Consider the following 23,682-nt stretch of genomic DNA (forward strand, 5'->3'; position numbering starts at 1 on the left):
TGCAGGAGGACCTAGAGTCCTAGACGTTCCTAGAGAGATTATATTAATCAAATCTGCAAATAATCAAACCCACAAGAGTCAAAGCCACAAATGTGAAGGACGACTGTTACTTCCTACCCAAACCATCCGAAAGCAAACTTTTTGTAGGAAACAATGTTATATTTTAACTCCTTACTTCCGAACTCTCTGTAACAATTCTTATAATGATCAGCTGGAATGAAATTGAAAAGTAGTTCAGGGAGAAGAGGAACAGCCCAATGGAGTCGGTCTCTCAACAAAGCTTATGGAATGGGCCATGCAGTCCCATCTCTCCCTCTGCTGCAGCCAACTGGAATGGCAGCTGATACCTGCAGCTGGAGAAGGAAAGAGCCTAGTAGAACCGGTCTCTCATCAGAACAAGAATTATGAATGGTTAACATCCACAAGACTGGATTAACTATTTTGCTCTCTGACACCATGCATCCTCAGCTTGAAATGTTCGTTAGAATTCATGTAGGCATAACATAAGAAATCTGTCACCTGCCATAGCCCAGTTTACTGATGAGCAGCTGAATAGACATCTAAACACTCATCATGACATGTAGAATCTCAGTGTCATTAATAAGCAGAACCAAGAGAGTACATTTGGGAATTCCCAAAATAGATGTAAGAAACCTAACTCTGTAGATTTCTAATTCGGTTGAGCCACGATGACCCATTGTTTGGCACCATATTAAATTTGTGATATAATTAGTCCCTTAATATTTTTAGAACACTTGTCCGCACCCATTGTGTCTCCAAAATCTTATTTACACCCACAGTGCCTCCAGAATCAAAGTATTCCATTGGGAGCTTCATTTGCTTTACATCTGGCAGATTAATTGGTCCCTCTAGCCAGAGACTTCAGCGAAAGCAGTGTTCAAATAAAAATATTAACTTGCTCACTTGGCAGTTTGTCAATTCTCCAAAAATTATTCTTTGCACATTACCAAACAAGTCTGTTGTCTCACAATGTAAAGATAATGGTACCTTTTACAGCAATGATTGAAAGATGTCAACAAATATCTGAAATGTCCCTGGGCATGTGAAAATAAGAAGTAAGGGAAATAATCAGGAAGTAATTATTATTTGGTGGGTTTATTTTTTTAAGAACTAACTGTGTCCAAAAGAGATTCTGCTACTGAACTGGATGGCAAATATGTATGAGCAACTGGGAATGTTCCTTAAACTGGAATAAGATTTAACAAGTTTGTATATCGTGTCTTCTTGCCCATTATATATTTTTTAAACTACACATGAGCTACCTTACTTGATCTATCTACCAACTTGCTTTGTTGTTTTAGTCTGGATTAAATCAGAATTCATTTACCAACAGATTTTCTGGTCTATCTAGTTGGACAACAAAACAAGCTTGCCTTCATCCACAGTGAATGCAAATATATTAGTCACTGGATGAAAGGACGCCAGTTGCCAACATTACTGTTTACAGGCAAGCTGAATCCCCCCCCCCCAAACACACACACACACACACACACACACACACACATTCAGGCATCACATGACATTAAAACCATAACATGTGAAGCAGGCGAAAGAGCATTCCTTGTTGTGGGCAAAACATGAAGGATCAATATTCCGTTTTCTCAGCTTGTCATGAAATACTGGCTATGATGTAGTGAGCATGGCTGGGCTTTATGAAATTCTTGTTAGCACCATGGCCAAACATTAACAGCAGTTCAGCGGAACAGAAAGAGTTGATTTCTATTTGGATATCTTTGTCCCTGTCCAGATGAGCCATTTTGTACGTACTCCGTACGTACTAGGGTTGCCTGGGGGCGTTTCTTTTTGACACCTGCAACCCTAGTACGTATGGAGTATGTACAAAATGATGACGCCCTGTTCATTTTGATGTAACGTCAGCATCACGTCCAAGCGGTGTGGCACGGCCATTACGACTTGATGCCGCTGAAGGGCATTTGTGGTGCCCTTTCAGCTGCGCCAGAAGGAGCTCTGTTTTGGATCTCCTTCTGCCATGCGTATCACTCAAGCGGCCTTTAAACAGCCACGTCAGCGATGCAGAGAGAAAGGGCCCGAGTGGCCCCTTTCTCTGTCTCCCCGACAGCGGCAGGGTGTCTTTGGGGCATGAAGCCCCAAGGACACCCCTTTCCAGGCGCAGGGAAGCGGCCTTTTGCCACTTCCCTGAGGCCAGGAAAAGCAGTAGATTGGGGCTGCTGGGCAGCTCAGGCCCCGATCCATTGGGCAAAGGGGCGGTCTGTACACCACCTTTGTGAGGTGGCTTTCCTTTAGCTTGGCAGTTTGAGTCTGGGAAAAGATGTGCAGCAGGAGAAGGAACAGGGGAGCACACTTTCCTTTAAGCAACTTGTTCTACAGTTCTCATAGCTATTAGCACACCTGCTACTTAATGTTCTTTTGTTTGCTTCTGTATTATATGTAGGAATCCATCTTACACTGGGCTAGCTCTTGGGCAGGATATACCCCAAGTCAAGGAACCCATAACCAGACATGGGGATATTGAACATCAACCCTGGAATAGTTTGGGTAGTTAGATGCCCAGTTCTACCACTTACTGTAAGAGGATGTGAAAACCAATCAGCTAAGGTACTGTGATAATTCTCTTCTATCTGCTGCATTATTTACCACCAATAAAGCTTATCACAGTAGAGTACAGTTAGTCCTCTCCATTTGTGGCTTTGACTTTTGAGGATTTGATTATTCACATATTAATATGTTCTCTCTAGTAATCGCTAGGTCCTTCAACACCACTGTATAGTCAACGTCTGCTCTAGGCATTTGTAGGTCTCTAGGCATTTGTAGGTCCTCCAATGCAATTCTATGGACAACATCAGGCAGTTGTGCTGAATGACCTAGAGATTCATAGAAAGGTATTCAAACAGGTAAATAAAAAAAAAAAAAGGGGGGGGGAGTTGTTAGTCATTTTTCCACTTTCACAGTGTCCCTAAATTAAGCAAATGTGGAGGGCCCACTGTATATCAGCTTTTGGTAGGAAAAGAATTGTTGGAAGGCTATACATTATGGTTAGTTCCAGCTCAGAATGCATATTTGCATTGCTGAAAGAAAAATAGAAGCAGTGAGAGCATGGAAATATTTTTTTAAATTACCCAATAGTCATTAGGTATTACTTTATCAATCATGTATTAGTAAGGCACAGCTTTTTAATTGCTTTAAATTTATTTTAAAAACAACAACAACAACCTAAACATCCAAAAATAGTTCCTAACCACCATGACTCCCAAGGGCCAGGGCTGCATGCATGCGTACACATCCTAGTAATCCTCCCTTGCTTGGAGGAGTAAAGATAATTCTGTCCACCTCATTCATACACCTCATCTGTACAAGAATCTCTTGGAAAGGAAGAAGAAAGCTAGCAGTACTGAGGAAAAAGTAGTCAGTGTGAAATCATAGGGAAACTAATGGAAGTGGCAAGCGAAATGATTTATTTCATTTAAATTCCTCCTTTCTCCTAGTACAGGACCCAGCACAGTTACAACATAAAAATATAGATAAACCAGCTAAGCTAAATAGAATCTGAAAAAAAACCCCACAATTAAATAATATGACATATTAAACAAGCAGTATATTAAAATAATTTTAAAACATTTCACTTCAAATTAATAATTTAATTTTAAATAATATTAAAATTATTTTAAAACATAACAAGAAAGAGAAAAAAGACTGAGATGTCTAGGGCCTAGACAGATTAAGATTAAACAGATTAAAGTGGCTGGAGCCCAGACAGATTAAGATTAAACGGATTAAGATGGCTGGGGCCCAATAATAGTTCCCAAAATAGGGGCCCCATTTATGTGCCTGCCTGAGCTATTCTAGGATTGGTGACACAGAAATTAAACAGCACAAAAATCTTCACGTAATAAATCTATTTCCATCTTTGGAACTTCAATGACATTAACATCCTAATCCCGTCCAGTTTTACTCAGTTACTCAAGCAACTCACAAAATGATGACAATAGAAACACAGGGAGATTCAGAAAATTAACAAAGAAGAGAAATAACGCTGAATAACCTTCAGTATGGAGAGTCAGCATAGTAGTGGTTTGAACATTTGATTATAACTCTGGAGACCAGCATTTGAATTCCTGTTGGTCATGGAAACTCACAGGATGAAGGCAAAGGAAAGCCTTCTCTGAACAAATCTTGCAAAGAAAACTCTGTGACAGAGGTGTGGCACATACTGCCCTGAAAGGGAGGACTGGAAGAGTCCGTTTTTCTTCCAGAGAGATGCCGCAGCAGCCAAACTGTGCAGCGTCCCTCCACAGTAAAAAGAACCCGGAAAAAGGGGTTCTTTTTCATGCACCAGACGCACATCACAAGTGCGCCATTGGCGCACCGGTGATGTAAGCGATGCACAGTGATGTCTGTACGCTGCATGGGACACCGCCATGATGCCACCGCTATTATACGCTAGGGTTTGGGAGTGTGTGGTTACTGTGTGCTCCCGAACCCCAGTATCTGCGGCCAGAGTCGCCTTAAGTCAGAAGCAACTTGAAAAAGCATACAACAGCACCATCAACACCAATAACACTGGCCCTTAGCCTGTGAGAACAAGTGGAAAAATTTATAATCTGATTTGAATTTTGATGCCATTGTGTGCTGATTACACTCTTTTCCCTGGAGTTTCAAGGAAGCTGTTTCAGTTCTATATCAGTGTCTGGCATCAGTAATGGACTGAATAAGAATGAATAAACTGAAGCTTCATCCAGATGAGAAAAAAAAAGTTCCTAGGCTGCATCTGTACTGCAGAAATAATCCAGTTTGGCATAACCACGTTTCAATGATATGGAATTTGGGAACTGTACTGTTGTGAGATATTTAGCATTGTCTGTAAGACAGCTCTGCTGCCACATCAAACTCCAATTCCCATAATCCCATAGCCTTGAGCCATAGCAGTTAAAGTGGTGTCAAACTGCATTATTTATGCAGTGCAGATGCAGCCCTAGTCAGTTGAAAGACAGATTGCAAAATTTGGATCCATGGATTCAACCATCCATGTCTTGAAAACATTTTAAAAATATATAAATTCCAAAAAGACAATCTTGATTTTACCATTTTTATAAGGGACACAATTTAACGATGCTATTGTATTTAATGGAAAGTGAGTATCCACAGATTTTGGTATCCAGGAGGGGGCATGGCACCAAACCCTCAAGGGTCCACTGTATGCCATGGTTACTCTCCCTCTAAGACTCAGAAGCCCAGTTTCTGCGGTGACCAGAAGTGCTTTTGCACACTTAATGCTATTGTATCAGCTGTGCCCATTGCTAGATAAGTTTGATCTGTTTCCAGGCACAATTCAAATGGTGGTTAGGAAGCCCTATACAGTTTCCCTCATTACAGGAAATATCTCCCCATATGAACCTGCCTAGGCCTTGAGAGATCCTTAATTGATCCATTGTCAATTGACAATGACAACTGTCATTCAGCCCTCACAGGAATAATAAAAGCTGCCTGCATTGCATCCTAGCTTGTGAGTAAGCTATAATGTACACCTGGAGGGCACATCTATGTAGACATTGTGTTTGGAATAGTTTTAATATTTAAGGATTTCAAAAGTAATGGATGGGAAAAGTAACCCCTCCACCATGAACACCCTGAAGTAAGCAAAATTAATAATAGCCTACCTTCAGATGCTGAGCCCTCCTACCTTAAATCAGTTTTGTGGGCCCTGAAAAATATAATTTTTGAGCTCGGATAATTAGGAATATGAGAGCCAGAATGGTGTAGGGGCATGAGTGTTGGATTATAACTCTGGAGACCAGGGTTCAAATCCCAGCACAGCCATGAAATCTACTGGGCAAGTCACACTCTCTCACCCTCAGGGGAAGGCAATGACAAACCTCTTTTGAACAAATCGTGTGAAGAAAACTCCATGATAGGCTCTCCTTAGGGTTGCTGTAAGTGGGAAACAACTTGAAGGCACACAGCAACACCCATGTATCTAATCCATTAGAATACCTTCATTAAAAAGTTGCTTTAATTTTAAAGTAAGGGGACAATGCCCATATTTTCATTTTAATGAACAATATGCAATAGCAATAGCAAGTACATTTCGATACCACTTATCAGTGCATTTAAACACTCCCTAAGCGGTTTACAAAGTGTAAGCTAATATGCATGTTTTTGTTGAAGACTATTTTCAATTGCTGTTAGATTAGGGAGCCTATTTTAACAGTTTTAACAATCTGTGATCCCATGCATTTTCAGTAATGGGTTGTTGTTGGTTTTGGATCTGTGCTTTTTATTTGTGGGGAAGAGAAGATGATAAAGTACTGCCTATTAATTTAATGTTAAAATAAGACTTGTTCCTAGATCTGTGACCCAGAAAAACAATTCAAGGTTTTTCTGCCTGCCCCCTAGCTGCCAGGGAGAAAGGAAAAGGAAAATGCATCCTCCCTTTCCTTTAATTCCTTCTCCCACATAAGTGTGATGCGAGAGCCCTGATGCTATTTTGGTGCGATGAGCTCACTCTTGTGAGCAAAGGATGCACACACCGCTGGAGGGCGCACCATGCAGCAGCTGTCTTCTTCTTCCATGTGGGAACCTACTACTGTACTAAATACAGCCTGCTGGCTGGCCATGTAATCTGACTTGTGCCAGATATAGCCCTAGATGTGCTGGAGAAAGCCAACCCTCCCTTTCCTCAGGTGTCAGAAACAGATCTGCCTGGCTGTCCTTCGCAGGGTGATCAACCACAAAGGAGGACAAAGCACCACAAAATGTAGGCCATTCAAGAAAAATGTAGGGCCTGGCCAAAGAAAAGCTCACTCATATAAATATAAATCCATGCTTCTTAATCCTGCTTCAGATGGAGGGCATTCTGAAATTCCTCCTGAACAGAAGGTTGAAATGGAGGACAAATCTGGGGAAAGGAGGATGTCTGCTTACCCTGGTCCTTCGCCATTTGCTCCAATGATTCCTGTTAGCTCACTGCACCTGACCACCTTTGCAATGTGCCTACTTTTGCATCCTTTGCACAAATAAAAGTGTGTGTGAGTCTATGTGTTTGAGAAAAGACTCTTGACAGCTGGAAAATTATTCCCCTCTTGCCTTTCCTGCTGATGGTCTTGTTGTGTGCTCCTCTGGCAGGTGATCCTGTTTGCTCTTCTAAAAGCCAAATTGGAGAGGTCAGGTTTTTTTGCAACCATTTGGCAAGCTGGTGCAGCTGATTGTCCTTTTTTAAAATTCGGATTCTTAGCAGGTGTGGAAACCTGGCAGCTGTGTTTATCTGCCTTCAAGGCTGCCTCACCCAGGGTGACCAGATGCCCTCATTGCAAAGGAGGGCAAGGCACTGCAAAATGGAGGACATTCAATGAAATGTAGGGCATGACCAAAGAAAAATTAGAAACACTCCTATAAATGTAAATACTCTGGTCACCATGCTTTAGTGAGAGACAGGAAATAGATCTATGCAGGATGAACAGATGTCATAACTGAGAAGGTTGACAAGGCACCGAAAAATGTAGGCTATTCAAGAAAAAAAAAGTACTGTAGCATGTTACCAAAAGAAAAGCTTAACATACTCAATATAAATAAAAATCCGTGCTTCTTAGTAATGCCTCTTAGTGATAAAAACACTCATATAAATATAATTGCTTCTTAGTCATGCTCAAGATGGAGGACTTTTGGAATTTCTCCTGGACAGAAGGTTGAAATGGAGGACAGGTCGTGGGGAAAAAAGAGAGGACCTTTCGTCACCTTGAGCTAAAAACACTCCTATAAATGTAAATCCATGCTTCTTAATCCTTAGTTTTTTGTGGTTTTTTCAGGCTAGGTGGCCATGTTCTGGAAGAGTTCATAAGAGTTCATTCCTGATGTTTTGCCAGCATCTATTGCTGGCGTTTTCAGAGAATGCTGGCATGGAAGTGAGTGGGGTATGCATGTGTGTGTGTGTATACAGTGAGCCCTTGTTATTCATTGGGGTTTGGTTCCAGGACCCCCCGCCCCTGTGGATAACAAAATCCATGGATGCTCAAGTTCCATTAAATATAACGGCACAACAAAATGGTGCCCCTTATATAAAATGGAAAATCAAGCTTTGCTGGAATGTATGCTTTTTTGGAATATTTTCAAGCTGTGGATGCTTGAATCCATGGATAAAAAAATCAGTGGATAAGGATGACCCACTGTATACATTTATTGTGTGACCTTTGGATGGAGAACATTTTGAAACTTCTCCTGGACAGGAGGATGAACATGTAGGGCCGATCCTGGAAAAGGAGAATGCCTGGTCATTCTGGCCTAAAACACTCCTATCAATGTAAATCCCTGCTTCTTAGTGATGCTCCAAATGGAGGCCATTTTGGAATCCCTCCTGGAGAGGAGGCTGAACATGGAGGGCAGGCCTTGCAAAAGGAGGATGCCTGGTCATCCTGGACCTAAGGAATGCAAATCTGGGAGGAAAAAAGAAAGGGGCAAATACATCTTCTGCCTTGGGCCAACCACAATGCACAATCACATGTGCAAGCTTTCCAAGTCACACTGGCTTCTTCATCAAGCAAACAGGAGAAACTGAAGATGTCAGTCATAGGCCTGCATTTTCTGTTCCTGGTTTTAGTTCAGATGGTAGGGAAGGCTATCTTCAGGCTGACACCTCCCCTTTTTTGGCCATGCAGTCACTGGGAGATTTTCAAAGTCAAGGAACTTTAATGTCCATTTGCAATTCAAAGATGTTTCCTTGGAACCCAGCATGAATTCCATCATGGAAGAAGACATGCTGGATTCATCTTCTTTTTCCCCAGTGACCGCATGGCCCCAAAATAGGGGGAGATGCCAGCTTGTGGAGAGCCCTCCCTTTCCTACCATCTGAACCAATACCAGAAACAGAAAATGCCGGCCTAGGCCTAACACCTTCAATGTCTTTCTTCTGTTCGCCTGATGAAGAAGCCAGGGGAGCTTGGAAAGCTTGCAACATGTCATTGTGCCTTTTGGTTGGCCTTGTAAAGGCATCCTTATTTGGATGTCACTGGGTTGGTATATGGCCAACAGGGCTCCCCTTGGATGGTGTTTTTGGATCTCCCTCAATTGACAGCTAAAAAAAATGCCAAGCCATAGAAGTGACCCTGAGGGCCTTTGGGCATCTCCACTCCTTCCCTGGTGCACCCTGGGCGCGCCTTTTTACGCACAGGGAAGAGGCCCAAGGGAGAGGGCCCAGGAGCGGGCCTACCTTCCCTGGCAAGGGAGGGGCAAGGTCTGAGGTGCCCCCAAGGCCTTTCCTCCTCTATTTCCCCCCTCTTTTTCCTTGCTGCTCTCCAATGATGTCATGGAGAAGGAGGAGGAGGCAGAAGAGAGGAGGAGGCTGCTCCTGCTGCTGCTGCAGGTTCCTCTCTCTGTCTCTCTCTTTCTCTCTCCTGGAAAAAGGGCCCTCCTTGACCAGCTGCCAAAAAGGGAGGAGGAGGAGGAAGGATGGGGGGGAAAGAGGAGAAACTGGACCCCGTGGCTTTGGGAAAGCGGAGCGTCATCCTCTGCAACGCCATGGAGAAGAAGGAGGAGGAGGAGGAGGAGGAGGAGGAGATGGAGAAGGGGGACAGGACCCTGGTCCCTGCCTCCTCCATGTGAAGAAGAAGAAGAAGGGGAAGGAGGCCCTGGATCCTTGGGGGGAGAAGAAGGACAAGGAGAAGGGGTGTGGGTGTGAACCACAACCACCCCGATTGTTATTCTTATTTTCCATACAGACCCAGTTCTCCTCCTCCTCCTCTTGGGCAGCCACCCTCCCTCTCTCCCTCCTTCTTCCTCTTGCTGGGGATTTGTTTTTTATTTTGTGTGTGTGTATTTTTAAGCAAAGAAAAGGAAGGGGGTGTTCCTCCTGGCCGCCGCAGCCATGAATTCGGCGGAGCAAACGGTGACCTGGCTGATCACTCTCGGGGTGCTGGAGTCCCCCAAAAAGAGCATCTCGGACCCGGAGGGGTTCCTGCAAGCCTCCCTCAAGGACGGGGTGGTGCTCTGCAGGCTGCTGGACCGCCTGCTCCCCGGCACCATCGACAAAGTAAGCCTGGCCGATGCATGTCTCCGGAGGCATCATTTCAGACATAGACATACATAGACAGATATATATGCCCCCTTTCGTGCCCCTTCCTTCCTTCCTTCCTTGAACTCTTCCCCCCCCCCCCCCTTCCAGATCTCTCCTTCCCTTCCTTGCTCTCTTTTTCCCATTCTTCTAGATCTCTTTTTTCCTTCTTTCCTTCCTTCCTTTTCTGCCTTCTTCCAGATCTCCCCTCCCTTCCTTCCTCCCTCCCTTCCTTCGGATCACCCCCATTTCCTCCCTTTTTCTTTTGCTCCCGCATGGCATCCTCCAGAGCCTGAGGATAAAGAGAATAAAATGCCTGGGTTGGATCATAAACCATGCAAGTGACTCCCCCTCATTTCTCTCTTTGGGGACCCCCCAAAAGTGGGGGGCATCATGTGTCAGGAGGCGCGCCTGGGGAGAGGGAGGCAGGGATCCTGGCAAAGCTGGGCCCTTTTCCTTTGTCCCCCTCTGCCTCCCCAGCCCTTGGAAAGGCAGCAAGCAGGCCTGACTTTAAAAACAATGAAATGAAATGATGATTTTTCCTTGGGAAGGCTGCTTTGCTTGTCCACCTCCATCCTCACAACTAGTAGCAGCAGCAGCAGCAGCAGCCTCCCCCTTCTTCCTGCCAAGGCGCCATTGTCAAGGATGGAGAGGGATGGAGGGGGGACCATAGGGACAAGAGCTGGGGGCAGAGCTGAGCAGATCCACTTTTAGACCCTCCTTTACATCTCCCTCTAATTTGAAAGAAGCAGGCTTTGCAAAGCTGGGCATTGGGAAAAAATAATGATAAAATATTTTTAGATGATGATAATGATTGTATTATTATTTCTTTCCCACCTCTCCTCATGGATCAAGTGGGACCTTGGCTGAAATCCTTCCTCTTCAGTTCCTCAGACTGACTTGCTCAGTGTGCTTAAGGTGTCAGAGACAGGTAGGGACTGATAAAGGAGCTTATTTTTAGCCTTTTAGAATATTATTTTCAGATTTTAGCACTTTACAGTGTTGTGGTTTATCATCTGCTTTTGATTATACAGTGGGACCTTGGTATCTCCTGGGCTTTGGCTCGTGGATACCCCAAACCCAAAACTCATGTCCTCTTAAAGATGATGGCACAGTAAGATGGTGTCCCTTGAATAAAATCACCCCCCCCCCCAAACAAAACAAAACAAAACCAAGGTTTATTTTTGGAAATTTGTCTATTCTTAAAATATTTTCAAATCGTGGATGCTTGAATCCATGGATAAAAAGTCTGTGGATATGGAGGGATGGCTGGAATATTTATTTCTTATCTGCTTCTCTCCACGGATATCAGTTAACAGACATACCCCATCCGGTAACATCTGTTAAAATATACATCGATTTAAAAGTGACTCCACATTTAAAATTATCATTTAAAATTCACAATTTAAAAACCATCTGGAGAAGCCTGCTGGAAGAGATTGGTCTTTAATACCCTTTTAAACTCAGATACAGCGTATTCAGCTGCCAGATCTCTTCTGGCAGGTCATTCCACAGTTTTGGGGTTGGCTGAAGAAAAACCCCTCTGGCTGATAGTTGCCAACCTAGTCCTGGCTGACTGGAGTAAATGTCCGCCAGAGAACCTAAGCGTATGGTGTGGGTTATGTGGGAGGAGGTGATCCTGTAAGTAACCTGGACCCAAACCACGTAGGTTTAGTTGTGAAACACAATGGGAGACCCACAAAAATGTTATTGGCAAGGAAACTAGAGAACCCTGGAATCATAGAATAATATGAGCAAAACCAAACCCCATCTGATAAACAGACAGTGGAAGGAGGCTAAGTCTGCTTTTCCTTGGTGTTTAATGAGCTATTGTTGTTTTTGTTGTTATTATTACTATGTTCTCCAAAGGATGGAACATCAAACATTTACAGTTAGCCCTCCACACCCACAGATTTTTATCTATGGATTCCAGACTTCGCGGCTTGCAAATGTTTTCAAAATATACAAATTCCAAAAAGCCAACCTTGATATTGCCATTTTATAGAAGGGATACTATTTTACTCTGCCATTGTATTTAATGGGACATGAGCATCCACAGATTTTGCTATTTACGGGTGTGTGTGTGTGTGGTGTCTTGGAACCAAGCCCCCTGTGGGTACTGAGAGCCTACTGTACAATAAAAATAAGATTAAAAAAACACTATAACATGCTAGAATATTAAAATAATATTCTAATATGCTAAAAGCTAACTCCTTATCAGTCACTACCCATCTCAGACATCTTAGGCACGCTCAGCAAATCAGTCTGGGGGAGTGAAGAGGAAGGTCTTCCACCCTTTACGAACCCTTTATCTAAATGAGAAGATGCTTTTTAAAAAATGCATTAATGGTTCTGTAAAGAGAAACAAGATTAAGGCAGCTGCTGTGCTCTAATAGGCATACAGACAGAAGATTTTTAATGTAGAAATTAACATCCTCCAATGGGATCCATTTACTGTGGATTAACACAGCTCATGGTTTTGCAGGGGTGATAGAAACCTGCTGGAGTCTTCACAAATCCAAAGGCCTATTTCTGATTTCTTTGATGGGAGGGCCGAGTATGACAGCATGTACAAGCTATCAGGCCCTAGTTTTGCATGGAATATTTGGTTTTTCACAAGATCTGTGTTGGTTGGCTCTCCATGGAATCATTCCTGCAGTTCTATATGCGGTGTGCAATTGTGGGGTGGGTAGAGTCAAGTAACTATAGCTCCTGTTATTTAAACATGTCCTTTTTAATTGAAAAGTGTTTCAGGTAGCTTGCATTGAAATTGTTGTTGTGTGCCTTTAAGTCATTTCAGACCTACAGGCAAACCTATCACAGGGTTTTCATGGCAGGTTTCTTTGGGGGGTGGGGGGTTGCCATATGCTGACCTAATTTGCAAGGCAACATTTGTGATTCATTATGTTATTCTCCATGACTTAAGTTTGGTATCTTATGACTTTATACTGTGTAGATAATACACTGTTCAAACTGGAAAACAAGCACTTGAAATTGTTGGGCTGGTTTTTTTTTTTTTTTTTTGTGCTTGTGTAAAAATTTTAAAAATGTAATGGTTTGAATTCTTGTTTTTTTTTAAACATTAGCTCAATATATTTTTCAAGTGATAAAGGATGCCTGTTTCATTCTATGTCAGAACCAAGATACTCTGGTTGGCATAGGCCATTTTAATTCATCTGGCTATAGTTCTGGAAAAATTGATGCTGGTTCATTGATCTCTCCCTTGCTATAAACTACTGTGAACTTTGGCCTACATATTGCTTTGCTTTATACTACAGTAGTAGTTCATTGGTGGACGTGAGTGAGTTTAGAACGGGAAGCCCAAACTAGTTTTTGAGGAGGAAAAAATACTCCATCCCTGTGAACTCGACATAGGAGGGAAACGGTATTCTTTTGGAAACGGTATCCTAATCTGAAGTTTTGATACAAATAGAGATTTGTACACTGTGAGTGCTGTATCCTTTGCAGGCCATTGGCCTCTAGAGGGCAGAGCTGCTGTTGGCGAGGGAGTTTTGTTGTTGTTAACTGCTGTCAACTTCAACTTAGTATGGTGACCCTATGAACGAGAGACCTCCAAGTCACCCCATCATCAATAGCCCTGCTCAGGTCTTGCAGACTCAAGGCTGTGGCTTCCTTGATTGAATCTATCCATCTGGAATGCAGTCTTCCTCTTTTCCTATTGCCTTCTACTTTACTGAGCATTATTGTCTTTTCTAGTGAGTCAGGACAGAATATGGAGAAACAGAGTGGTTTCCAATTGGCAAAGGGGCCAGGCAAGGCTGCATTTTATCACCTTATTTATTTAGCTTGTGTGCAAAAAAAGATCAGTTGTAAAGCAGAATTAGATTTGGAAGAAGGAGGTGTGAAAATTGGAGGAAGGAATATCAGCAATCTAAAATATGCAGATTACAGTACTAGCAAAAAATACCAAAGACTTGGAATGATTATTGAAGATGGTCAAGGGACAAAGATCTGCAGTTGAACTTTTAAAAAGCAAAAATAATGACCACGTAGTAGTTAGAGAATGTTAAAGTAGATGCTGAAGACATCAAAATAGTTAAATATTTTTATTCTTTGGCTCAGTCAGTAATCAGTGTGGAGACTAGTGCAGTCATGAAACTGGAAGAAGATTAGGACTTGGAAGGACGGCTATGAAGGAACTAGATAAGATTCTGAAATGTAAAGATACATCACTGAATACTAAAATTAGGATTGTCCATGCTATCATATTTCCCATTTCTATGTATAGTTGTGAAAGCAAGACAGTGAAGGAAGCTGAGAGGAAGAAAACTCATTTGAGATGTGGTGCTGGATTGGAATTCTGCGGATTGCTAAAAAGACCAATAAATGATTCCTAGAGCAAATCAAACCTGAACTCTCTAGAAGCCAAGATAATTAAACTGAGGCTGTCATTCTTGGGCCATACAATGAGAAATCAGAACTCACTAGAAAAGACAGTAATGCTTGGTAAGGTGGAGGGCGGTAGGGGGAGAGGAAGACCACACTCTAGATGAATAGACTCAATCAGGAAGACAAGGCTGTCATTCTGCAGGACCTGAGCAGGGCTGCTGGGGATAGTGAAACTTAGGGGTCTCTCATGCTTGGGGTCACCATGGGTTGACTGACTCAGAGGTAGCTAAAAGCAACAACAACAAAGTTAATCTTCTCATGATATATGCCAAGTATGACAGTCTCAGTCTAGTAATCTTGGCTCCTTTAGAGAGGCCAGGCTTGATTTGCTCTAGCATCTACTTTGAGTCCTAAGTTATTTCTTCTCTGGCACAATATTCTGATGACACCTGAATGAATAGGAGAGGTCAGTGGGACTGGGATTCCGAGTAATCCACTGTCACCAACAATAAGTAATTTCAAATAGTTCTTACTCAGTGCCCAATATAATTTCGATAAGGTGTTGTTGTGTGCCTTCAAGTCATTTCTGACTTATGACCACCCTAAGGGGATAGATATCATAGGGAATTTTTGGCAGAATTTATTCAGAGGAAGTTTGCCCTTACATTCCTCTGAGGCTGAGAGAGTGTGACTTGCCCACCTACAGGTTACCCTGGCCAAGTGGGGATTCAAATCTGGGTCTCCCAATGTCTTATACAACATCAGACCATTACATCATATGGGCTCTCATAAGATCAGTACTTATTACATTGTCCAAAATAGTGGAATTACTTCCGTCCTGTCAGCATGTCAGGGACCGTATTTGTGCCCATTGGCTACAGTTATTTCTTTTCTATATACAGTACTCTCCAGGGGCAGACAGCTGATGGCTTGTAGACCAATATGGGTCCATAGACCATCACTTTAGACCAGGGCAGTCAGATGTAATGGTTGAGGTTTACTATATAGCCCTTCATATCTGTCACAACCAATATAAATTATTCAGTCATTTTTAGGGTTAGGTAGTGATGTCGTTGTTGTTGTTGTTGTTGTGTGCCTTCAAGTCATTTCTGACTTATGAGGCTCCTAAGGTGAACCTATCATGGGGTTTGCTTGGCATGTTTCTTCAGAGGAGGATTGCCATGGCCATCCTCTGAGGCTGAGAGAGTGTGACTTGTCCAAGGTCACCTAGTGGGTTTCCATGGCAGAGCTAGGAATCAAACCCTGGTCTCCAGAGTTGCAATCCAAGGCACTGGAGGACAAAACACCCAACAGAAGGGTAGCTGATATGTCTAGTGGCATAGATATTCCTTTTAAAACAGCTGTGTTCAAGGAGTGTGGAGAATTTACGGGAGTATAGGAGTGGAGTGTGGAATTTGCTTGTGTTTGCAGCTGGTGGAGAAGGGTATGGGAAGGATGGGTGGGGGAATACAGTGAAAGTTGAGAGAAAGAAGCTGACTTAGCTGGTGGGAATACTTAGGTGGATGAGATGCCTCTGTTAAGGAGGAAGTTATTCTGAGATGTGCAAAGATTTTGGCTGGCAAGTAGTGGCAAATAAAGGAAGAAGGTTTTGATAGTGAGGGTATTGCACTGGAGGCGCATAAACCCAAGGGAGAAAGGAATTGGTAACTGGGGATATTGGTAATTTGGTGAGACAAAATGTGTAAAAATTAGATTAAGATATGATGGTGTATTTTGGAAATTAACAACTCCCTAGCTAAAAAAGTTCTGGGAAAATATGCTAGGAGGCTGGTTTGTCAGGTGGTTTGAGTTTTATAAGCTTAGTTAAGATTGTCTGGCTAGTCATTATAGATGCTTTTTTTCTCAAAAACTGAGAAATTCTGATAAAGTTTGCCTCTTCCCCATAGGAAAAAAACCCCAGGTACTTGGACAACTAAGAGAGGCTATTCGGGGCACAATTCATCACTGATTCTCCACCTGTGACTAATTGATAGCCATGAAATGGGCAGGATTGTCAAACAGGAGGTTTTTAAATTGAAAGTACAATCCTTCTTAAAATATCCAGTAGTGTCTTATCTGCCTGCATTAGATAGATTACTTCTGCAATTCTGCAATCAAACAGCATTTTAATACCAAAGAGTCATTACAGATGATGGTCTAGGGCAGGAATTTGCAGGTTAGTTTCCCTATAATAATCAATACATAATCCAACAGAATAAACTATTAGACAATCCCTACCCCTCCACCAGCAACAAAATAATAACAATCAAATGCAAATTACATAGTTAAAATAATTAAATAATTATAAAACAGTTAAAAATGGGCAGAGGGAGGGCCAATGGGCAGAGGGCTGGTACTTATCCAATGTTGGTTGCAAACAGTGTACTGTACTGTTCTTTACCAGGACAATAATTTGATAGTATTTTGCAGTGAAGAAATTAATAATGTGGCTAAAACACATTAGAAATACTGTCATCAGATCTGCTTGTACTTTATTTAAAGATAAACAATCCACTTTGCTTGATTCTATTAAACTAATATTTAAATCCTGACAAAGAAAAGTACAATATGTGAACAGTTAGAAAGGATTGTGTTTTGCTAAATTAAATCAGAATATGTCTTTATTCATTTCCATTGAATTAATTAAACTTAGGCATGCTTAGCTTTTGCTAAATTGGTCCCAATATATTTTTTACAGGTAAGCTTTTAGAATTCTTTCCCCTCCAAGTCATTTTAACTTGTTTCAAGCCACTAAATTCTTTCTGAGGTAAACACAAAATCACACTACCCTTACAGAGGAATGTTTTAATACCAATTATTGCAGTAATGAGAGACAGATGGAAAAATATGGTTAATTCATGTGAAGTGAAAGAAAAATGTAGCATTAAACAAGAGCCATTTAAAACATTTTGTGTCAATTTTTTTCAAAGCAGCATTGTGTGTAGTGCTCCTTAACATTTTGTTTTGGAAAAATATATATATTAGAAATAAAGGACTAACTGCACTGAATTCTGCTGAGTGGGACATAGTGAGATAAACATGTAGAAAATTATTAAAAATTTGTATAGCTGTGACAGCCCCTGTCTCTAGATTTAGAGCCTAGTGCTGTGTGTGGTACTGCTTCATCACATATATGGCTTCAACTATTTTTATTTTGTTTACATTCCTTTCCTTATATCATTACAACAATCCTGGGTGGTATAGCAGGCTTTTGAGGGCTGATTAGTTGAGTGCAGGGGCCATTTGCCACACAAATAATAGTGTTACTTTTCCACTTTTACTGTCATGTTTGTGTCCTGTGGAATCCTAGGATTTCTAGTTTGGTGAGGCTCTGGAATGAAGGCTGAGAATACTACATGTTCTTCCCTAAAGTGCCAATCCTAGGATTCCAGAGGATGGAACCATAGCAATTACGGTGGAATAAGAGTGCTGTAATTCTGTAGTGTGAATGGTTACCATATGGCTTCAATCCAACAGTCTGACTAGTGCTACTCCTACACTAGATTCTCTTAGTCCAAGTGGTGCTGATTACAAAAGATAGGGAAAGCACTTTTGTATTCTTACACATCTGGATTTTTAAAATCTCAAGAAATTTCCATTGAATATATAAATAAATATTAGAATGTTGATTTGCTCTTGGAATAGCAATAAGAATAAAATCAAGGAACACTTTTAACCTTCTGACACTGGTGAAATTCATTAGGTACAGCCATACCCGTATGAAGAGGTTCATGTTGGTCCTGCCTACAGAACAAAAGAAGTGGTGAGTCTAATTCAGCACCACAAACAGATTCTGAATTGATAAATACCCCAAGCCCTCTGCCTGGATGGATGAATCTGTAAATTCCCCCTTTTCCCCACTTAAAAAACCCAATCCACAACTCTCTTTCTTTCTATTAAATCTGTTGAGAAATGTTGCATATTCTTATTTTTAAAAATACCCTATCAATCACCAGTTGAAGAGGAGACTAAGGTCTCTTCACATTACAGAAATTGTATCCTGAGTCCAAACCATGTACAATAATCAGGACAGGCAACTGTGGCTAAAGGATATGCCAGCTATAGCACATACAAATACTGTATCATAATTCTTCCAGTGGTCATTTCTGGAAGCAAACCAAGAATAGTCGAAGACACATGTTTCACTTGTACTTTGGGATCTTCACCAACCTGCCAGTTATTTTTCAAAACTGCAGCCCTACCTCCTTTCTCTTGCTTCTTGGCTGTTTCCTGTGGGTCATGTTTCTTCATGAGAGGGGACACCAGAGTATTGATGTGTTTGTACTGATAGCAGGATCCAACCTTGATGCTAGTGCTTTCCTATTCAAAGTTCGTTTTTTTGGTATGCAGAAAGACTTGAGAGTTCTTCACCTTTCTCAGATTATGAAAATGAGGAGGTCCAAGGCTTTATCAGTGATAGCACCTTTGTTATGGAATTCTTACTTAGAAATACTCATCAAGCCAATTTGATCATGGTTTACAGAAGGTTAGTCAAGGGCTTCAAAGGCATTGGCTCATCATGGTTTTATTTTTGCTGATATTGCAGCTTAGGACAACAGTCTTCAAATTTTTCAAGGCTCAAGGCTCACTGTTAAACTTAATGCATTTCACTTTTGAGTTTTTATCAGGGAGAACCTTTTGTTACAATTGACATAAAGTGTGGTAATACCTACTCATGCTTTGTATATCCACATATATATATATATATATGGACTGTTTTTTGTATTTGTAGTAGTTCCTTCTGTCCCATGTATTGCTTAAAAATAGATTGTATGCCTTTAGCACAGATGTCCATGTTACTGTTTTATTTTTGTATAGTGTCATGTATATCAATGTGAAATTACAACAACAACATAAAATTATACAAGGGAACTGAGAAATCAGATGACAGGTTTTCAGCTTGACCTAGATATGCCAATTTTAGCACCATCCTTATGTTTATTTCATTTATTTATAATGTGCAGCTCTATTCTTCTCACATTTTGTCTCTGTGTCATCATTTGTTTTCCTCTCTCTTTCCCCCTTCTGTACACTCTGTTATTGCACCTTCTCTTAAAAAGCATAAAACCTTTGGACAGTGGTAGTGATAATGGTCTAATTTTAGGTCAGCATGATACAATTGTGAGTCATGATGATCTTCCACATGGGTAGAAACATACATATCTCCAGATGCTCTTTTGATGTAGTCAGGGATGATGGGAGCTACAGTCCAAGAACATCTAAAGATCCACATGCTCTCCATCTCTGATCTACAACAAAAAACAGTGGATTACATATCTCTTGGTCCTCCTTGTATTGTGGATGATAGTAATGTTCTATGATATTCTATTTTTTATTCTATATTCTGGATGTACTTTCAATTTGAATATAAATCTTTTTGTAAAAGCAGGGGGAAAGGCAAAATATAAATTTTAAAATAAGTATGCATGCTTACATGAAAATAAGTCCCTTTGAAACATATGGGGCTTCTGAAAATGGTTGAGAGAATAACCTGCACAGTCTTTAATTCTGCTTTATGTTTCAAGCAAAGTAAGCCTGTTCCAGTAACCTGCCAGGATGGTAGACCACATGTAAACCATACGCAATCTGCTCAGAGAGCAAGGGCGTAATCTATAAACATGCGTAGGGTTGGGCGGCTGATCCATAAAGAAGAAATGGAGTGCGAGTTTCTGTTCTGAATTAAGCCTTTGGACCCTTGACAAGAAATAGCCTCTCCTTGTAAGGAGCTGTAAGAATGGCTTCAGCAGTCGATTAGTCAGGAGATCAGTTTGTGTGTAAATGTGACTAGATGTCACAATCCAGACAGAGCTGTTTATGATTGCAGGAGGCTTTTCTGTGCTCTGCAAAACTTTCTCATAAGGACCCTTGAATTTTCAGAGGAACTGCAGAGGCCAATGGTGGTGATAGTAGTGAAGAAATACTGACTACAGATGAACGTCTTTTTGGAATATGCAGAGATAGCTTAGTCCCAGGCTGTGCACCACTGGTCTTGATCTCCCCTGTAGCTTGTACTTTGGTGGTGGAAGATGTGTGACATTAGGCGATTAGCTGTTTCCAGCAGGTAGTAGCTAGTGAAGCAGAAATAGTAGGATAATAACAGTGATGTGACATCACTCTCTCTCCCCTCTGCATGTTATCAGGGTGACATAGGGGTGTGGGGAATGTATGTTGACAACTTACATTCTTGTGGCATTTATTTTGGGCTTCCCAACATAATTTTGCATATTTGAATATATATCTCTTTTGCTCCCTCTTCCAGTCTTATCTTTGTTCTGTTCCAGACTTGAGGCAAACCATAATGTTCTGTTGTGTCGAAGAGCTTGTTAGTGCAATAAAGGTTGAAAAGGTATTATCTCCTGTTTATCTTTCAATAATAAATCCTGATGCAAGGAAAGTGGAATGCTGGTGTTGGAGGCTGCAGTCCCTATTTACCTGGGAGTTTTGTTGTTGCTGTATGCCTTTGTGTCATTTCTGACATATGGCGACTCTAAGGTGTACCTATCATGGGGTTTTCTTGGCAAGTTTCTTCATAGGAGTACACATTCCCCTGCTGACTGTCTTTGGTGGTTGTTTGTAAATAATATTTCTGTATGAAAGAGTAGCCTTTACTGTCTTGCTATTGTGTGATGTAAATTTTGTCGTCTCCCCTCCTTGACATGAGTGCCGTTCTTTCAACAGCTGCACACACCAAATCTCAGCAGCAAATGCAGCTCTTTTTGCCAACTCTTTCTCTGTGAGCTTGGAAAAATTTCAACTGCTGATCCATTCATTAGTTTTGGTGTAGGAGCCCGGCCAGCAGAACAGGTTGCCTACTGTTGTTCGTATGACCATTCATTCCAGAATGAAAGCGAGGCAAACCAAGAGCCCCTTGTTTTTCTAGAGATGGATGACTCACAGGCTAATAAGTGTTGAGGGGTTTTTTTCCTATCTGATTCTTAGGCTGGGAGGTCCTGAAATTTGGACCAGATGGCTCCTTGAATGATAAGTTGTCAAAAGGTAAGAAAAAAAAACAGTTGACATCTAGGGCTATGTCTGCATTGCAGAAATAATCCAGTATGACACCACTTTAACTGCCATGGCTCAATGCTTTGGAATTGTGAGAACGGTAATTTTGTGAGACAAAACTATCAGAGAGCTCTGGTGCCACAAAAAACTACAATTCCCAGTATTCCACAGCATTGAGCCATGGCAATTAAAGCAGTGTCAAACTGGATTATTTCTGTAATGCAGATGCAGCCTAAGCGCTTTTCAACCCTCACTAGGTCCAGATTGATCTTCCAACAATAGCATGGAGAATCACTGGTTGCTGTGGCAAACTGCTAGTTTGAATTGCTTGTAATTTCCATCTTTGACCCAAAATGTTGTGTCACAGGCAGTCAACACCTGCGCTCACAAAGCTCTCAGTCAGAGTTTCACAGCACCTGACACCATTCCAGGAACATGCGTAATTGCCTTATTCAGAAGCATGTCTGAAGTCTAATAAAAAGCTGACTTTCTTTATAACTCTTACACTTATAGACTGGACTAGAACAAGAGAACCTCTGGTATACGTGTCTTGCCTTATAATTTGCACAGCCTTGCAGATAGAGTTGTTTGTTCTGGGTGTTAAAAGACATAGGAATCGGGAGAAGAAACATGGATGCTTTAGCAATAAAAATAACTGATAATAGCTGATAATGAAGCAAAGATTGCAGTAGCAGGTTGTTCCAGTGTCTTTGACCTGTGTATCAGCCTAGAGCAAGAGAGCCAGTGTGGCACAGTGGTTTGACAGATTGTGACTCTGGATACCAGGCTTTGATTCCCAACATTGCCATGAAACCCAAAACACATTGGGTCACCATAGGCAAGTCTTATGCTCTCAGCCTCAGAGGAAGGCAGAGGCAAACCTCTTCTGAACAAATCATGTCAAGAAAACCCCATGATAATTTTACTTTAGGGTCGCCATAATTTGGAAACAACTTGAACGCACACAACAACAACAATAATCAATGGAGGGCATCAGATTGGATGTTGCTGTCAAGACACTGCAGTTTCACTTCCCCAACAATCATAACAAAGCCAGTGTGTGAGTATCCTCTGTGACAGTTGTTCAGAAGTATCTTGGGGCTTTCCATTTGGGACACAAGGCGTGACCTACATATTTATACACATATGGTCTTTTTCTCTGACAATAGCCACTATGTGCTGCCTTCTGTGGAGATTTATGTGCTCATGGCAGGAATAATCTGCCCAGGACAGCTGTGTTTGGGCTGTTCAGGGAATAATAGTTCACATTAACTATAGTTTACAATGTTAATTCTTTGAAAGCTGGCCATGAACATACCCTGAATGTGCATCAAATTAATTTTAACACCAGCTGTCCTGGTGGCTCAGGGAACAGTGAACTGAAGCTTGCTCCTGAAGGTCCAGAGTTCCACTATGGCTGGCTGATGGGGCCAAATTTCAACTGATAACCAATTTTTCTTTTTGTAGATCATTTGGAAGTCTTTGGGTCACTTCCGTTCTATATCAGAAATCTGAGCAGAGCTTGGAAATAACTAGGTGCAATACTTGATGATCCCCTTTTGCAGTAACTAAGGGCATACTGTATATACTCATGTATAAGTCTAGAAATTTTAATCAAAAATTGACCCAAAAAACCAGAGTTGACTTATCCACTGGTCAATGTAGGTTCTGTACTTTAACTCTTATTTAAAAAAGAACCATCCCCTGGTGAAACACAAGAGTGTAATCTGTCCTGGAAGCACTGACCCCCTGTCTACTCTTGACCATCCAGCCTTTGCTGTGAGCACAAACAGTTATGCCTGCTGGAATTTTTAAAGTTCTTTGGCATTATTTTCCTTTTCTTTATTTTTTAGATTTTTTGTTACATGCCCTGAGGTTTTACCCTCGACTTATCTGTTGGTCATGTCAACACCCATAATTTTGCCCTGAAAAGAGGAGGATGGAATTCTCAACTTATATGCGAGGTCAGCTTATAGCTGAGTAGTAATAAAGTTATGTTACCACTGCCACACAGAGGGGGATGATCTCTTCCCTTTTTTGGTGTGACTGGTCTAAGTTATTTTTGTTTACTTGCAGTTGAAATCAAGAGATAGCAAAGAGTTAACTTCTAATTAAGTTGTAGTTATGGCAGTAACTGGCTACATTTGGGAGGGTTATGATTTAGAGCTGCATTAATACTGGATTATTTTTAAAAAGTAATTGTATAGTGTGCCCTTTCCTTACGCGGGGGATCTGTTACGACCCCCCCACGTAAAGCAAATACCGTGTATGCTCGAGCCCCATTGAAA

General features: G+C 41.4%; 1 protein-coding gene across 4 annotated transcripts in view; it reads left to right on the top strand.

The window, feature by feature from the left end:
• The first annotated feature begins 9,357 nt into the window (after positions 1-9,357).
• The window catches only part of LOC149319207 (rho guanine nucleotide exchange factor 7), a 121,798-nt gene continuing 107,473 nt past the window's right edge, over positions 9,358-23,682 (top strand). For all 4 annotated transcript variants that reach the window (XM_089511276.1, XM_089511278.1, XM_089511277.1 and 1 more), the window contains exon 1: positions 9,358-10,018. In XM_089511276.1, the coding sequence (XP_089367402.1) occupies positions 9,854-10,018 (165 nt within the window). In that variant the 5' untranslated portion in view covers positions 9,358-9,853. The remainder of the gene's footprint in view (positions 10,019-23,682) is intronic.

The sequence above is a fragment of the Sceloporus occidentalis genome, unplaced genomic scaffold, assembly GCF_023333645.1.
Source record: "Sceloporus occidentalis isolate IW3139 unplaced genomic scaffold, rSceOcc1.0.p SCAF_2, whole genome shotgun sequence".
NCBI classification, from domain to species: domain Eukaryota; kingdom Metazoa; phylum Chordata; class Lepidosauria; order Squamata; family Phrynosomatidae; genus Sceloporus; species Sceloporus occidentalis.